Below are 19,182 nucleotides of genomic sequence, written 5' to 3' on the forward strand. Positions count from 1 at the left end.
ACTTATGTGACTAGTTAAGCAAATTTTTACTCCTGAACGTAGTATTTAGGCTTGCGATAACAAAGGGGTTGAATACTTATTGACTCAAGACATTTCAGTTTTCATTTGTAATAAAACATTTCTAAAAACATTCCATTTTGACATTATTGGGTATTGTGTGTAGGCCAGTGACAAGTTAATACATTTTAAATTCAGGCTGTAACAAAATTTTGAAAATGTAAAGAGGTGAGAATACTTTCTGAAGGAACATGCTGCAGTATATAGTATACAGAGATAAGGAAGAAATCATGAAATATCTCATGTTTTTCATTGAAAAATATTTATTGTCTTTTGAAAAGGTCACACATGAAAGGATGATGCCTGCATAAAGACAAGTTATTGTTCTGAACAGAATCCAACTAACAGCTACAGCCCACATAGTTTAGAAACAAAACCCATGTCATTTTACCATTTATCCCAGACAAACTGTGTGTATAAAAATACCAAAACAAAAAATGGTTATCCCCAAATGACACTAAAACAGAATTGCAGGATTTGGGAGTTGTCCACAAACAGCTATGTAGGGGTGAACTATCCCTTTAAGCAAACAAAATGATTCCGATAACAAATCTTATCCATTTTAACAACATAGGTGTTACATATCAACCACAGTTCATACTTGATTTTGTTCACAGGACCCTAACCATGTGTTAAACTTTAACACTAAAGCTAGTTGAAAACAAAGGGAAACGTCATTCCAACCCCACTATCAAAATAATTGTATGATATTTTAGAATCTTCTTCACATTTCACACTAAAATCTATGGAGCTAAAAGTGGACTAGAGAAACATCAAAAGCAAGAGGCAGAAACTCAAGGCACTTCAAATTAGTTTTAGAGGGACTACACAAATATGTGGGATGAACATTGAGCCAACATAAACAACAAGTAATATGGAAAGCTACGCAGTGTGTATGAAAAAACAAACAGAAAAGGCACTCTGCTTCAAATAAGCTGCTATAAAATGGAGGCTATGCTAACCAAGCTAGCAACATCCTCCCATGTCATACAGTACATACATAAAGTGCATCATACAGCCACTACTGGCCAAGTCCCAAACATAAACTCTGCAATAGACACAGGAGCTAAAGCTATGTCTGTGAAAGCGCTCAGCTCATAGCAAGAAACGAACATATCAAAATGTGACATTTAGAGAAATGGCGTACTCACAGTCCACTGTACTATACACGGAGTGCACAAACCATTATGAACACCTGCTCTTTCCATGACATAGACTGACCAGGTGAAAGCTATGATCCCTTATTGATGTCACCTGTTAAATCCACTTCAAATCAGTGTAGCTGAAGGAGAGGAGACAGGTTAAAGAAGGATTTTTAAGCCTTGAGACAATTGAGACATGGATTGTGTATGTGTGCCATTCGGGGGGTGGGGGGGGGTGAATGGGCAAGACAAAATATTTAAGTGCCTTTGAAAGGGGTATGGTAGTAGGTGCCAGCGCACCAGTTTGTGTCAAGAACTGCAACGCTGCTGGGTTTTTCACACAACAGTTTCGTGTGTGTATCAAGAATGGTCCACAACTCAAAGGACATGCAGCCAACTTGACACAACTGTGGGAAGCATTGGAGTCAACATGGGCCAGCATCCCTGTGGAACGCTTTCGACACCTTGTAGAGTCCACGTCCCGACAAATTGAGGCTGTTTTGGGGCAAAAGGGGGTGTAACTCAATATTAGCACAGTGTTCTTAATGTTTTGTACACTCTGTGTATATATTATACTGTACTGAGTATGGCTTTTTGGGATGTTTGTGTATACTCAACAATGACAACAAGTGCTCAGATTATGGCTTATCGTGATTTTGAGTCTGGTCAACATATTCTCTCTCACATACATTCACAAGGGAGCGGAACCATAGAATGGAATCCCTAATTCTAGTTCTAGGATTGGAATACCCGTAGTTCACAGGCAGTGATGAGGTCAGTGATAGTGGTCTGGTAAGTTAGAGGAAACTGATTCCATGCAGACAGGGGTCATTCTGCTCAACTTTGATATATGAATGATTCCATCCACCAATCACATCAGCATGAATCAGTGGAGTAACAAAAAGGAGAAAGCATGTCTTTTGTCCTTTTGAACGTGAGTAGCAGAGCAATATACATGTATACTGTATCTCTTTATGACTCTGGCAAGTAGCATTCAGTCACATTTGTCTGGCTTCAATGAGTTTCTTCTGATAATGTATTTATGAAAAATACATTTCTTAGTGTAGAAATTGGGTTAATTTGGGCATAAAAGATAGTGATTTCATGGAATGTGGGATCGACATGATAAACAAGAGGTGTCTGAACGCTAAGGATGTGAACGGTCCCTCCATTGTGGCCCGTACACTGATATGTTAAGGTTCACTTTGTGTTTAGACCTTCACAGAGATGACGTGGTTTAGTAGTGCAAGCAATGCAAGACATCAAACATAACAGCGGCAAATCAACAAATGTCAGTTCAACAAATGTGTAGGGTCAAAAATATAAACTATCACTGAACCAAACTAGCACACAAACACATGGACTCATGTATTTGATGTACCACCCCCACAAATACTTCCTGTTCTACCTGTGTGAAGATACTGTACGTCAGATCGGCAGTGCAAAGCAATGAGATGTGACTACATGGACCATATTAGTGGACAAGCTAAATTACATATATATATATATGAGCTCTATCAATCTCCAAATATCTTCCAACCGCCCCATAACAGCCTCGGCCTTTATAATAACAGGAAATTACATGTTAATCCCCTCCATTTTGTACACAACGACCGCCAGAATATTCCCACGCGCCAGTCCTTGTCCAGAGTCATCGTCTGTGGCCATACCTGCTATAGCCAGAGGGTGGTGGGGTTTCGCTGATGCAGAGGTGCTGTAGTAGTCAACCTATGTGAGGTTCCATTTCTCCATCTATGGATTTTCATATGATTCATCATATTGCAAGACCCAATCATCCAATTGGCTTTAAGGTGGTGGTGGAGTCTCTCTCCCTCTACAGGTTTTGGTTGTGAAGCACTGGTTGTGTGTGAAATGGCACCCTATCGGCTATTCAGTGCACTACTTTTGACCAGGACCCATTTGGCTCTGGTCAAAAGGAGTGCACTATATAGGAAATAGGGTGTCATTTCATACACATCCACTCTTTGGCTGGGAGACCACAGGATCTGGGGGCTCTGGAAACCTGTTTCGTACAGATAAGGTGTGGATCCAACTAATCCCAAGAACCAAACTAATGAGCTACAGTAATAGATACAGTTACCAGTTCATTTGATCGATGCATTCCTCCCACGTCATCTGGCTGCACCAGTCTGAGCTGGATGTATTGTCTTCAAGCTTCCATTAGCAAATTGACTAGGTGAATCTGAGGACTGCCCTCACCTTTTAAAAAAAACAATGTGTGTTTCATAGTAAAGTGTCCCTGCAGGTCTATGCAAGGTCCCTCACTTACTCTATCCACAACTTCATGGGGACAATTAGCCACTGAAGGAGTGTTACAGAATAAAGTGTCCCTACTCTGCTCCTGTCAGTATCCTTGTGTCCAGTCAGGTTAACTGGAAGCTGATCAGACCTGGGGGTGTTACTGAATAAAGTGCCCCCATCCAATTTATATTCTCTCTGACAAACAGTGGCCAGGGTCTGTGGAAGTCTGAGCAAGGCAGGGGGTTGATCAACTATCCTGCCGACAAACTGAACTTGAACCGATGTCGGGGGGATCACGTCCGAAGCCCCACCCTCAGAATGTTTCAATCCCAAGATCCTTGAGTAACAGTGATCACAGTCATTAAGGAGGGAGGGGGGGGGGGGTGGATGGAGGGAAGGAGGGGAAGAGAGAAGGAAGGAAGAGAGAGGAGAGCAGGGTTGTCCCCGGTGGCTCAGTGCTCCAGCCGAGCGTCACACACCTGGGTCACCTCGATGACGGGCGGAGAGCTGCCAGTGGCAGGTCCACACCAACACCCTGAGAGACGGAGAGACTGGTGGGCCTCACACTTCCTGGAGAGATAGAGGGGAGAATTGAATATAGAAAATGTAAGTAGAATAGATGGACCAGTGTAGGTCAATTGAAGAGGGGATGAACATTTCAACAAACAAATCTCACTTATAAAAGACAGTGGTAACACATCGAGACACACCAGAAGAAGTACCGAGACCATCACTGCACATGTGAAAGGAACTATAAGTAAATAGTCTGGAGTAAAGACCCACAGGTCAGTCAGAAGATATGGACAATGGTACTAGACACCATTATCACACTTAACAACAGGACACCAGAGAGTGAAGGGAAACTTCAACACTAAGAGATCAACACAGGCCCTAACTACACAGCAACACAGGGGTGGACTAGGAAACAGGTAGAAGACATGGAACAACATGTGGAAGGACCAGGGTACATAGTGGGTGTGGCAGGGAAGAACAGCATACATGATACCCATATGGTGTGATGTATTCAGAACCTCCAACTAGTGCACTCTATCTCAGATAGGGGCTGCACAGCTGCGTAACATGGAGGGAAAAACACAAAGGAAGGATATGGTCAAGGTCAACGTCAATCAACAAAGTAAGACAGAACCAACCCTGCTGTTGCCACCAATCCAATCTACTGTATGTGCACATTGTCTGGCTCTGCAATGAACCCTACACACAGCCCTTTAGACCAGGGATCATCAACTATACTGAACAAAAATATAAATGCAACAATTTCAAAGATTTTACTGAGTTACAGTTCATATAAAGAAATCAGTCAATTTAAATACATTAATTAGGCCCTAATCTATGGATTTCACATGACTGGGAATACAGATATGCATCTGTTGGTCACAGATACCTTAAAAAGAAGGTATGGCGTGGATCAGAAAACCAGTCAGTATCTGGTGTGACCACCATCATGCAGCGCGACACATCTCCTTCGCATAGAGTTCATCAGGCTGTTGATTGTGGCCTGTGGAACGTTGTCCCACTCTTCTTCAATTGCGGTGTGGATATTGGCAACAACTGGAACATGCAGTTGTACACGTCGATCCAGAGCATCCCAAACATGCTCAATGGGTGACATGTCTGGTGAGTATGTAGGCCATGGAGGAACTGGGATATTTTCAGCTTCCAGGAATTGTGTACAGATCCTTGGGACATGGGGCCGTGCATTATCATGCTGAAACATGAGGTGATGGCGGTGGACGAATGGCACAACAATGGGTCTCAGGATCTCGTCACGGTATCTCTGTGCATTCAAATTGCCATCGATAAAATTGCAATTATGTTCGTTGTCTGTACCTTATGCCTGCCCATACCATAACCCCATCGCCACCATGGGGCACTCTGCTCACAAGGTCGACATCAGCAAACTTCTCGCCACACGACGCCATACACGTGGTCTGTGGTTGTGAGGCCGGTTGGATGTAATGCCAAATTCCCTAAAACAACGTTGGAGGCGGCTTTTGGTAGAGAAATTAACATTAAATTCTGGCAACAGCTCGTGGACATTCCTGCAGTCAGCTTGCCAATTACACTTTCTCTCAAAACTTGAGACATCTGTGGCAATGTGTTGTGTGACAAAACTGCACATTTTAGAGTGGCCTCTTGTTGTCCCCAGCACAAGGTGCACCTGTGTAATGATCATGCTGTTAAATCAGCTTCTTGATATGCCACACCTGTCAGGTGGATGGATTATCTTGGCAAAGGAGAAATGCTCACTAACAGGGATGTGGTCCTCTGTAGCTCAATGTGGTCCTCTGTAGCTCAATTAGTAGAGCATGGCGCTTGTAACGCCAGGGTAGTGTGTTCGATCCCCGGGACCACCCATACGTAAAAATGTATGCACACATGACTGTAAGTCGCTTTGGATAAAAGCGTCTGCTAAATGGCATATTAAACAAATTTGTGCACACAATTTGAGACCTAAGCTTTTTGTGCGTATGGAACATTTCTGGGATCATTTATTTCAGCTCATGAAACATGGGACCAACACTTTACATGTTGTGTTTATATATTGCTTCAGTGTAGATTCAGCCGCGGGACAATTTTTTATTGAGCAGATGGTCAGGGGGCCAGAACATAATTACTAATAATTTGTAGACTGCAAATTGACCGCAAGAAGCCCAGACAGATACCATATTTAACTAAAACATAATCATTTCAAACCTTGCTTACATTTGTATATCTCCTATTCAATCTGATTGATGCAGTCTTTCCTTTCCCAACCACTAAACACAGCTCTGTCGGTTCTGCAATCCTCAAGGCTTTGGCATTTTTCATTGGAAGACTATAGAGAAAACACACTGCATGGCTTGATATGACAGATGATAGTTATTTGGTATTCTACACTGCATTCCCAGCTAGCTACCTTCACTACTTCACTAGCATTAGGAAAATTAAGTTCGGAGGGTGTGGGTTTCTGTTTTCACAAAGGCTTTTAAGGTCATTTCTGTTTTTGAAAGTTAATGCTCTGGGGGAGGGGAGAACAGTAGTATGCCGCTTTAAAGAGACACTCAAGCAAAAATCAGCTAACGGCAGTTGAAGTTCAAGTCACAAGCACAGTTCACTTTGAGGAGATTGATTGTGATGGCCACTGCTATAACAGGTGGCATGATGCCAGCTGGTCTTCAGGAAGAGGGGTTGATCATTTGAAAAGACAGCTAGCTGAATGAAGGGAGTTTGAGCATTATACAAAAGGGCTTCTGGATGAGAGTGCGCGTGTAGTGCAGTGAAAAATCAGCTATGAGTTAGAAAAGCGCGGAACCCCATCAGCCCATGGTTGTGAATAGTGTCTTGAATAATTAATCGAGGCAATGTTAACTTACGGGATATAGTGAAACCTTGATTATATATATGTGTGTGTATGTGTGTCTTACCCATTCTCTTCTGACATCATTTCCTGGTCTGCCTCGGCGGTTGATGACTCCACGTCTCCGTCTGCGTCTACGCTGCTATCACTGCCCTGAGCTGACAGCCCACTCTGGCTCTCTGGGGTCAGAGACTCCCTGCTTAAACATGCACACACACAAAAATCAGTTACACACCCTAGAAACATAAGCCATGTAACACACTTGCAGTAAACCTGTGTGTGTTGTTCAGTACTTGATGCGTTTCTCCAGCAGGTGGATGTGATGGTCCTTCTCCTCCAGTCTCTTCTTGAGGGAGCTGATCTCTCTCTGCTTCTCAACCAGCTCTTTCTGCAGACGATAGTTACTCTCCTCCAGAGTCTCACAGAACGCCTGGGGGGAGGGGGGGAGAAAGAAAGAGAGAAAGAGAGAGACAGGGGGAGAGCGAGAGGGAGACACTGAGTGATGAAAACGTGACAGGACAAAAACATTTACATTTTAGCCATTTAGCAGACGCTCTTATCCAGTGAGTGCAAAAAAATTTCCCCCCCATACTGGCCCCCCGTGGGAATTGAACCCACAACCCTGGTGTTGCAAGAGCCATGCTCTACCAACTGAGCTACACGGGGCTCCAACAACCAACATTGCAAAAAAAACTTGAGCCAAAGGGGTAAATTGAGCCGCCCTTATTTCTAGGAAACCATACACAAAATGTATAATTTCACCAAATAATTAGGAAGAGGTCATCATTTCATGGAGTCTGTACAGGACAAAACCACATAGAAAAAGCAAGTTAGGTCCAAAAAACTGATTTCCACCAAGTCAAATTAATCTATTGTGTTAGAAGTTTCAAGTTCCAGTTCTCTGCTGCAAATGACTGGAACGAACGGCAAAGATCTCTAAAGCTGGAGACACTTATCTCCTTCACTATCTTTAAGCATCAGTTGTCAGAGCAGCTTACCGATCACTGCACCTGTACACAGCCCATCTGTAATTAGCCCACCCAACTACCTCATCACCATATTGTTATTTATTTTGCTCATTTGCACCCAAGTATCTCTATTTGCACATCATCTTCTGCACATCTATCACTCCAGTGTTAACACTAAATTGTAATTATTTTGCACTATGGCCTATTTATTGCCTTACCTCCATAACTTACTACATTTGCACACACTGTATATAGATTTTCTATTGTGTTATTGACTGTACGTTTTGTTTATTCCATATGTAACTCTGTGTTGTTGTTGTTTTTAAATCGCACTGCTTTGCTTTATCTTGGCCAGGTCGCAGTTGTAAATGAGAACTTGTTCTCAACTGGCTTACCAGGTTAAATAAATAAATAATGAATAATGAATCTAAGTAGATCATTTTAAGATTGTTCTATACATCAGTTGGGGTCTCTATAAGCTTCAATATGAGGTAGTTAACCTATCAATCAATCAATCAAATGTATTTATAAAGCCCTAGTGCTATACAGAAATAGAGCTTAAAACCCCAAACAGCAAGCAATGCAGATGTAGTGTATCCCTGTAGCTGTGTGTCTAATATAGTTTAAATGTTTGCCTTGGGGTAAGTTGGGCCAATGGCCAATGGTTGAGCCTATGGCAAGTTGAGCAAATTGAAGTGTTTTCTTCCCAGGCGTAATTCAAGGCATTATCACTGGGATATGAGGTAACAACAGGGCATGGCCTAAGTGTTTGTTAAGTGTTTAAATGCTTAAAATTATTAAAAGACAAAAAAGCGATTGTGATTGTGTTGAATTGTCTTTGGGAAATAAAGATATACATGGTTTTAAAAAAGGTAGTGGTAATATTTCATTCAGAACAAAAATGTGTATGAGGAGAGGAAGCCAAATCCAAATCCACCACTAACCAAAACTGTAAAATCTATTCTAATGACAGTTATGCTAATGAGCGAATATGCTAATTAGATGTGGTGCTGGCATCGGAGGCTCATTCCAGATAGAGAACAACAAAGCCTGTCCCAAATTACTCCCAGGATTATGGGTCACACAAACAAACGACACTGCAGAAACTGGATTGAGCTGGTCTCGTTTGGGTCTATGTGACTTCTCAATAGGCTTTGGTGAAAGTCTACTTAAAGTTGCATGCTGGTAACAGAAGATCATTCTCACCCGGCTCTCCTCCAGACTGTCAAAAGGACCTGGAGGATCATCTAAACACAGGAACTCCCTCACCGCTATGCTGTTAAAAAGACACAAGGAAGGAGGAAGAGTTTTAAAAACCAACAGGAACTTATCTTTCCCTACCAAACAAACAACCTCAGGGTACTCACACACACACACTCCCCCAAAAGCCAGTGTATCTATGATGGATTGGGTATAGGTTTTGCTGTCCATGTCAGCAGCATTGCCGCCAAGGAAACTAGAGAGGATATCATAAAAGGTTTGTATTACAACGCTAAATACAGTTACTGTGTAATGTATGCTTTTAACCTTGACTACATAACTCTAATATAGCCTGATAAAAGTGTGTGTGGATACATTCAGCTGTTTCCATAGACCTTCATTGTTGTTGGCCAGGTGCTAAGTCTGTGTCTCAGGTCATGGGCAACCAGCAAGTCCATCAGTAACCTCAAGGCTGTGTGTGTGTGTGGGTGTGGGTGTGTGTGTAACCTCAAAGCAATGTTGAGGTGTGCACTGCATGATGAGGCACCTTGAATACATTTTGATTTCTTCTGTGTTTCAAAGCATCTCTGTTCACACACACACACGCAGTCACACACACACACACGCAGTCAAACACACACACGCGCAGTCAAACACACACACACACGCACCAGTTGGCGATGTCTTTGTGTGCCACCAGGTTCTGCAGGAAGGCCTGCAGGCCCAGCTGTCTGTCCTCTAGGAAGTCAGAGTTGTAGTTGTCTTTGAACCAGCGCTTTGGAGGCAGAGACAGTCTGAACCCTGGGAACATCTCCTTCAACTGAAACTCACAGACAGAGACAGGTTGGGCAGGGGAAAAGCAACACTGATACACACACTATCTTAAAAACACACACAGTACACACTGTACAAACACACACACGTACAAACACACACACGGAAAAGAGAGAAAGAAACATGGGCCAATTATCGCAATAACACCACCATCACACCCTGAACAAATGTAACATCACATGGTTTGTTATGACCAGGAAAACCAAACAATGCCTGTTTGCTCAACAGGGGAGGGGCATGTGTTGTTGATCTTTCAAAAACACATCCATGTCAACTCTGCTGCAGAACTCTTCAAACAATAACATAATTATTCAGCATGACAATGATCCCAAACACACCGCCCGGGCAACGAAGGAGTGGCTTCGTAAGAAGCATTTCAAGGTCCTGGAGTGGCCTAGCCAGTCTCCAGATCTCAACCCCATAGAAAATCTTTGGAGGGAGTTGAAAGTCCGTGTTGCCCAGCGACAGCCCCAAAACATCACTGCTCTAGAGGAGATCTGCATGGAGGAATGGGCCAAAATACCAGCAACAGTGTGTGAAAACCTTGTGAAGACTTACAGAAAACGTTTGACCTGTGTCATTGCCAACAAAGGGTATATAACAAAGTATTGAGAAACTTTTGTTATTGACCAAATACTTATTTTCCACCATAATTTGCAAATAAATTCATTAAAAATCCTACAATGTGATTTTCTGGATTTTTTTCCTCAATTTGTCTGTCATAGTTGACATGTACCTATGATGAAAATTACAGGCCTCTCTCATCTTTTTAAGTGGAAGAACTTGCACAATTGGTGGCTGACTAAATACTTTTTTCCCCCACTGTACATATATTTTAAATCATAAATAAGCCTGATCCTAGATCAGCACTCTTACTTTGAGTCTTTGTGAATATGAGTCCAGATCAGTTAGTTCTCTCCTCTAACGAGTGAAAGAGAGAGAGAGACCACAGGAATGGCTGTGCAGCCTGTCCACAGCCTCTGTGTATCTGATGGAGGGTGTTGCCTTTCCTATCACACCCCAAGCTACAGTCCAGTTGCAAAACCTGATTTGTAGGCGTATAGTCGGCATTTAGCCTTCTGTAGCCTTTGTGTGTTATTACTAGAACTATTTCTAACAGAAAAACGTAGTAGCCTATCTAAATGGCATTGTTGGCAGTGTGTTTCCTTGATAGGACTATCATGCCAACTTCTTCATTTACATTTTTACATTTTAGTCATTTAGCAGACACTCTTATCCAGAGCGACTTACAGTAGTGAGTGCATACATTTTCATACTGCCCCCCCATGGGAATCGAAGCCACAACACTGGCGTTGCAAGCGCCATTCTCTACCAACTGAGCTACATGGGGCCTCTTCACAATGTGATAAACAGAAGAGGACAGCCTAGATTTAAGAAAATAGTTGATGATATGGCTGTCACATAAAGCACTTCAGCTATAAGACTTTCATGGTTGTTAGCCTAATTCACATGGTCTTTCTCCCCTTGTCTGTCTCTGACCTGTCCCGCTAGGAGGTGGCTTCCTGTGGCTGGCTAGGCCAAGCTACTGCTGTTGTTGTTGTTGTTGTTGTTGTTGGGACACTGGCTCTTTGTGTACTGGGGGGGTGGGGGGGGGCAGAGGGGATTCACTTAATTTCTGTATTGCTCTCCAACACGAAAGGGCTGCTCCCACAGCACTGATTATTACACACTGTCTCTCCCACAGCACTGATTATTACACACTGTCTCTCCCACAGCACTGATTATTACACACTGTCTCTCCCACAGTACTGACTATTACACACTGTCTCTCCCACAGTACTGATTATTACACACCGTCTCTCCCACAGTACTGATTATTACACACTGTCTCTCCCACAGTACTGACTATTACACACTGTCTCTCCCACAGTACTGATTATTACACACCGTCTCTCCCACAGTACTGATTATTACACACTGTCTCTCCCACAGTACTGATTATTACACACTGTCTCTCCCACAGTACTGATTATTACACACTGTCTCTCCCACAGCACTGATTATTACACACTGTCTCTCCCACAGTACTGATTATTACACACTGTCTCTCCCACAGCACTGATTATTACACACTGTCTCTCCCACAGTACTGATTATTACACACTGTCTCTCCCACAGTACTGATTATTACACACTGTCTCTCCCACAGCACTGATTATTACACACTGTCTCTCCCACAGCACTGATTATTACACACCGTCTCTCCCACAGTACTGATTATTACACACTGTCTCTCCCACAGTACTGATTATTACACACTGTCTCTCCCACAGTACTGATTATTACACACTGTCTCTCCCACAGTACTGATTATTACACACTGTCTCTCCCACAGTACTGATTATTACACACTGTCTCTCCCACAGTACTGATTATTACACACTGTCTCTCCCACAGTACTGATTATTACACACTGTCTCTCCCACAGTACTGATTATTACACACTGTCCCTCCCACAGCACTGCACTGGCACTGCAGTGGTTGGCAGCTCCTGACCAATTCTGCTATAAAAAAAAAAAAAAACTTTTGTAGATAATGTCTCGGACATCATTTCTTATGATCGAAAACACCTTCTGGACATTAGAACAGTGATCACTAAACTTAATTTGGATGACAATTTCTACTTCAACGAGTTGGCAGCTCTGGATGTAGTGTTGTCACAATACCAACATTCTTACTTCGATAGCGATACCAGGTTTAGTATCACCATAGTCCATACCATTACGATACGCGATACCAGGTTTAGTATCACCATAGTCCATACCATTACGATAGCGATACCAGGTTTAGTATCACCATAGTCCATACCATTACGATAGCGATACCAGGTTTAGTATCACCATAGTCCATACCATTACGATAGCGATACCAGATTTAGTATCACCATAGTCCATACCATTACGATAGCGATACCAGGTTTAGTATCACCATAGTCCATACCATTACGATACCAGGTTTAGTATCACCATAGTCCATACCATTACGATAGCGATACCAGGTTTAGTATCACCATAGTCCATACCATTACGATACGCGATACCAGGTTTAGTATCACCATAGTCCATACCATTACGATAGCGATACCAGGTTTAGTATCACCATAGTCCATACCATTACGATAGCGATACCAAGTTTAGTATCACCATAGTCCATACCAGTACGATAGCGATACCAGGTTTAGTATCACCATAGTCCATACCATTACGATAGCGATACCAGGTTTAGTATCACCATAGTCCATACCATTACGATAGCGATACCAGGTTTAGTATCACCATAGTCCATACCATTACGATACGCGATACCAGGTTTAGTATCACCATAGTCCATACCATTACGATAGCGATACCAGGTTTAGTATCACCATAGTCCATACCATTACGATAGCGATACCAGGTTTAGTATCACCATAGTCCATACCATTACGATAGCGATACCAGGTTTAGTATCACCATAGTCCATACCATTACGATAGCGATACCAGGTTTAGTATCACCATAGTCCATACCATTACGATAGCGATACCAAAACAATACCACAAATAAAGGCATATTGGCCAAAGTCACAGAATGGAACTTGATCCAGACAGATCTAAAGATCATTACATTTGAAATTTTTGAATTTTTTATGTATGCATTAATTAAATAAACAATCATACAATCAATTTGAATTTGATTTTTGACCAATCTAGCTCCATAACATAATGCTAATAATTTATTTGAATGGTAAATCTCTATTGATAAACTGGGCCAATGAAGATGTAGCCTAGGCCTATTCACAATACAGGTGAATGCATGTAACAACATTTGAAATAGTATTTTTTACATTGGATAAAGGTAGATACTCAGAGCTAGAAAACGGTATATCATACACTGCAGTTGAGGAACAATGGTAAAGTAAATCTGCTTTGAAAGCTGATCAACTTGTAACCCCACTTTTGAGAAAATGGCCCTTGAATGTTTTGGTACACCTACTGGAGAGCTCTTTGTCTACACCCATTCAGCACCGTTCACACCCTCTTAAGCCTTGGCCCCACCCATCTCTTTAAGGATTCCCATGTGAGGCCATGTGCTAAACAGAGTAAGTAGTGTAGTAAACAACCAAAGATTTCAAGACTAAAAGTGGTAAAAGTAGTAGCCTACAATAAAGGAAAAACTCCAGGTAAAAATACACTTTATCTAGTCCTTGGCCTATATCCTAATCTGACTTTGGTGCATTCATCAGACAAACCCTTTCTCCTATGAGGCCCAGGACAGTCCAAAGACAGGAGTGAGGACATACCTTGTCGTTGAGTCTGGAGAAGTCAGTGTATCTTCTGAAAACCACCCAACTCTCCTTCGGAGTCTTCCTCACCAGGACCTTATACACCTGCAGCAGGAGGAGACCACACACACATTAACAGCTCACCTTTGACCTTATGATGGCAGTTATCTTATATTCAATTACAGTCATAGATTAACTATGTTTCCTTTTAAACCACAGCAGCACAGTGCACCTGAGACTGAATCTAACAGATAATTATTTTCTCAATATTAGTAAAGACGTATAGTAGAAGCTTAGTAATAACAAGAGACAAAAACAATATGGATGTGAGCTTGTTTTTTAGAATAGCCTACTTTCTCCCTTTCATAACCAATGTATTTTTAAGAAAGTCAGACGTTTAGCATTTCTTCACCTCATCTATCTCTGACCCGTTCAGTCATTTCAAACCACAGGCTTTCAGAACACACTACCTGCGTCACAAATGGCACCATATTCCCTATATAGTGCACTACTTTGGCCCTGGTCAAAATTATTGCACTAAATAGGGACTTCATGTGCCATTTGGGACACACCTCACTGATTTGGGGTTTTATGGAACACCTTTGATGCCAAAAGCTATTCTAAGCCTGATAAACATTTCTAAGTCCAACTCCTGGGGTTTGTTTAGAGCGGTGTGTCTGAGTGAGAGGATAGACTGATGCAGAGCGACCGAGAAGGCGATCCAGCCAAGGCTCACAGGAACACACTGGCACTAATATCAAACAGGGTTAGCAGGAATTTGTTAGCCAGGAGAGAACAGTACCTAACTGGCAACAGGGCCACAGTGCAAAAGGGAGACTAATAGGCTGTAAATCTAATAGAAACCTGGCATCATCATGTGTGCATTATGTCCACAAACTGAGGTTGCGGCCCAATTGGCACCCTATTCACTATAGTGCACTACTTTTGAACAGGACTCTGGTCAAAAGTATTGCACTATATAGGGAATAGGATACCATTTTGGAGTTACCCTAAGTAAGATCAAATCAAGACTGAAAGGATATGAGACATTGTGTACTTGTTGCAAATGATGCATTCTATTTTAGATAGCCTTCAGAGAAAGCAGTGGGAATGCAGAAGCCATTTTAGGAGTCTTAATTACTGGACTTGACCTTTAAATCAGTGAGTGTCTGTCGTCTTCAGCAGCAGATTCTGATTCCCCTTAATTAAAGTGCTGCTGGAGAGTGAAATTACAACGGCTGTTTCTGAGTGGAAGGGGCAGTACTTTCCACTGCAGTACCAATCTGCAACTAGGCTAGATGATGAATATACAACTTGAAGCCATGCGCAGCGAACACTTTAAACAAAAGTGTTAGGCCTTCAATACAACTAATATAGTCGCCCAAATGTAGCAAACTATAAATGAGAGAGAAGAAGAATGTGCAACCACTCAGCTGCTTTGAGTCAAATCCTTATCCCGCTGTATCATCATCCATCTGTACTGGATGAGAGGGATGCAGGGGGTTAACAAATGGTTATTGATGGCAGGGCTGCAGTACTGAGATCATGATCAGATCAGCATGATTTCACACGAGTTCACATTGGGCCCAACATTCCCACTCTCTAGTCAGAGCCATCATCCTGCCTCTGAAATTATTTCCCAACACATCCCTCAGTCGCTCCTAATAACATCCAGCAGTTCACACACCTCTCCTCACCTCCGGCCATGCCCTGGCATGATATTGCCACTTTTGGCAGGCGGCTGGCGTTAATAATCTGTTCTTGATCCAATGGCACCTCCATCTCCCTAACACTCCTAAATATCTGTCCAGACAGCAGGAACAGTACAGGGCTTCTAATCCCATCTACGGGAACAAACACAGGGGGAGAAGGCAGACTACAGACAATCCACAGACTACAGACTATCCACTGACAACAGAGTGACTATGCGCAGACTACAGACTATCCACAGTCACAGAAACTACAGACTATCCACAGTGATCTATAGCAGAATTTGGTTTGTGACTGTTGACCAGACCTTAGCCACCTGGGATAAACTCTAAACACACAGGAAATAAGAAATAGCCTGGGGGGGGGGGGGGGGGGGGGGACGACAGGCATTGACCATAATGAGCTGGAGTTGGGGACACGTCAGTCAGGAAACAAACAGACTAACCTTGACAGACCATGATAAATGAATGTTAATGTAGCCTAACTAAAGCCAACTGGTCATTTCTGCCACTCCATGCTTAGCTCAGAGCTTGTAGGGATACTTTGGGATTTTGGCAATGAGGCCCTTTATCTACTTCCCCGGAGTCAGATGAACTCGTGGATACCATTTTTATGTCTCTGTGTCCAGCATGAAGGAAGTTAGAGCTAGTTTTGTGAGCCAATGCTAACTAGCATTAGCACAATGACTGGAAGTCTATAGGTATCTGCTAGCATGCCAAAATCTCGAAGTATCCCTTTAAAATATCCAGTAATGATATTAATGACAGCAACAACATTCACAACAGGCCCAGTCATCAAAATGGAAAGGAAGGATATTTCAAATGACTTGCAACTAGGGAAAAAGTGGTTAAAATAAGGAAGAAATGTTTGTTGACTAGTTGAGTTTGGCATATAGCTAGGCTTCCTGCTGGTCACTGTCTTCATGGCATGTTTAAATTGCATAGCCTGGTCCCAGATCTGTGCTGTAAAGCCAACTCCTTGCATGACAATAGCCATAGGCAAGACAACACAAACAGATCTTGGACCAAGCTAAGAATTGCCTCCCTCTCTCTCACCGTTAACTTGGCCCGCTCCTCCATGACCTCGTAGCCCAGCACGGTGGGGGTGATGGGCCTCTCCTCCCAGTCTGAGGACCCTGTGATGGACCCTGGAGGTCCTGGTGGCGATTCCTGGTCCATGTTTGTCCAGGAGGAGCTGGAGTACTCCACCGTGGGGTCCATCCCAAGCCCGTTCAGCCTGGCCCGGGTCACTGGGCTCTGACACTGCAGCAGGGAGGGTGGAGAAGTGAAGCAGCAGCCTCTCTCTGAGCTCTGGGACCGAGTCCCTCCGACTCGATTCACTCTCCTCCCAGGGTCACGGCCAGGGCCCAGGGTCTCATCCCTGGGGCCTCTAGTGGAGGAGGACTCAGAGCTGCTGGAGACACTGTTCAAAGATGAGGTCCTCTGAGGCCCGCGCCTGGGCTTTCCGTTGGCCCCTGGCAGGGTCCTATCTCTGATGGGGACAGGTACTGGCACGAAGGGCGAGGACATCTGGCTGGGCTGTCTGTGTCTTCCCTCTGGTTGTCAGATACCCCAACCCTCCTCACCCACCTCTCCTACTGAACTCTCACTCTCACAGCCTGGTAAACTGGCAGGGCAGCATAGGAGGAGCTGGTGAAAACAGACAGGCCAGTACGCTCTCTCTCTAGGATCCAGCACCCTGTAAAAAATACAGAGGATACAGAAAATAAAACTGACTTATCAACCCACCTTTTGCTTGCTGATCATAAGGAAGCAGCATACTGTACATTGATAATGTTAGTGAATACAGTACTGTCCCCTGAATGAGGCCAACTTTTTGCAAATTGCAACCAAGAGGCACATAAATTGTTGATGAAGCCAGATGTCATTTATAATTGATAGTTGTGTGGCTGAGTAAAATGTATGGGGGTCTAAGTGAGAATGGTCCCTTGAACAATAAAAATGCTTTCCTACAGCCTGGAACTGTATTGACTGCTTGGTGTCTGTCTGACAGAGCTCCCTGCCAGTCAATGGCTGCATCGCAAATGGCACCCTATTCCCTATATACTGCACTACTTTTGACCAGGGCCCATAGGTAGTGCACTACAATGGGAATAGGGTGGCATTTGGGAAACACATAATGACAGCGCACTAATTGAGCATGGTTGAGTAAGTCAGTGGAGTGTGTGTGGTCTGATATTTATAGATTAAAGACAAGGCTTAAAATACATGTGACACAAATAAACATCCCAGATGGATTGTGTTGCTGCAGAAAAGGCTGAATAGATCAATGTCTTCCTAGCTATGTCCTGGTTTGCTTTGTTCACAGAAGCACACCACATAGCTAGCTAGCCACAGTGTTGTGTGTCTCACTCACAGATACACACACAGGTGGGCTAGGTCTTGTGTTCAGAGTTAATAACCTCATAAGGACCTTCATATTAAAAGTCTTTGGACTATTTCATGTTTCCACACATAAAAGTCATAACCCAGCTTTGCTGCAAATGTGATCTTGCCTAACCCTGTGATGTGTAATGAACTTCTTGTTGACTGTAAAACAGAACTCATGTAGGGAGGTAAAGAGGAGTTGTAAACATGAAAGGCTCTCTCCATAATGAGGCGCCAAGTGGTACCTTGGCTGAGTACTGATTGTTTAAAATTGTTAGCTTTTGTACAAGCTGGAGCAAAGGTTAGTTACATCACTGAAAACAGGGTAAAAGAGTTCCAGCCATCATTATGTAGCTAGCTAATTTGCCATTTAATTCATATAATAGCTATTCGAAAGATCAAGCTCTCATTCGGTTTAGTCAGCTGTCGGTCAGCCAGCTGATCATCTGGCAAGGCTAACGTTAGCTACTAGCTAGTTAACGTTACCGCAGACACTTTGTGCTTCATTCAACAGCACAGAAATACGAGATAGCAAACATGTGTTCTCGGCCTAACGTTACTCACCACAAGATGGACTCGTTCCACGTTAAAGTTCAGTTTCATCATCATAGATGTTGACATTTCTGGTTGTGTATAGTGAAAGATATCCTACTGGCTTTTACCCACTGTCATAAGCCAGACTGGTGTACAACGCTGACGATAGTCCCTCCGGGAAAAGTGGACGTCATCACGCATGTGACGTGACGCAACAACACATCTTTGGGATGCAAAGTTGGGTCGCAAATGCAAAAACAAAATTGCAAAAGCAAAAAATAGGATAAGCTACATATATATGGCTTTGGTAAAGCATAAGAAACAGTGAATTATAATGCCAGAGAGTGTTATAGAATCCTGACAAATGTTAATTGGTACGGTATTTGGCTGTACAATAGTATTTTTACACAAATTCCAGAATTTCTGTTCAATCACTGCAAAACATC

At 42.9% G+C, this 19,182-nt stretch overlaps 1 protein-coding gene across 1 annotated transcript; it reads right to left on the reverse strand.

Moving 5' to 3' along the window:
- Positions 1–300: 300 nt before the first annotated feature.
- On the reverse strand, positions 301–18,873 carry snx16 (sorting nexin 16). The gene is made up of 8 exons (XM_084151913.1): positions 18,767–18,873; positions 16,871–17,513; positions 14,124–14,210; positions 9,659–9,807; positions 8,994–9,063; positions 7,113–7,249; positions 6,887–7,018; positions 301–4,031 (listed from the first exon to the last, which is right to left on the reverse strand). The coding sequence occupies exons 2-8, from the start codon at positions 17,342–17,344 to the stop codon at positions 3,914–3,916; spliced, it is 1,167 nt and encodes a 388-aa protein (XP_084008039.1). The 5' UTR covers positions 17,345–17,513; positions 18,767–18,873; the 3' UTR covers positions 301–3,913.
- Between the last annotated feature and the right edge of the window lie 309 nt (positions 18,874–19,182).

The sequence above is a fragment of the Coregonus lavaretus genome (genome assembly GCF_964263955.1).
Source record: "Coregonus lavaretus genome assembly, chromosome: 34".
Lineage (NCBI taxonomy): Eukaryota > Metazoa > Chordata > Actinopteri > Salmoniformes > Salmonidae > Coregonus > Coregonus lavaretus.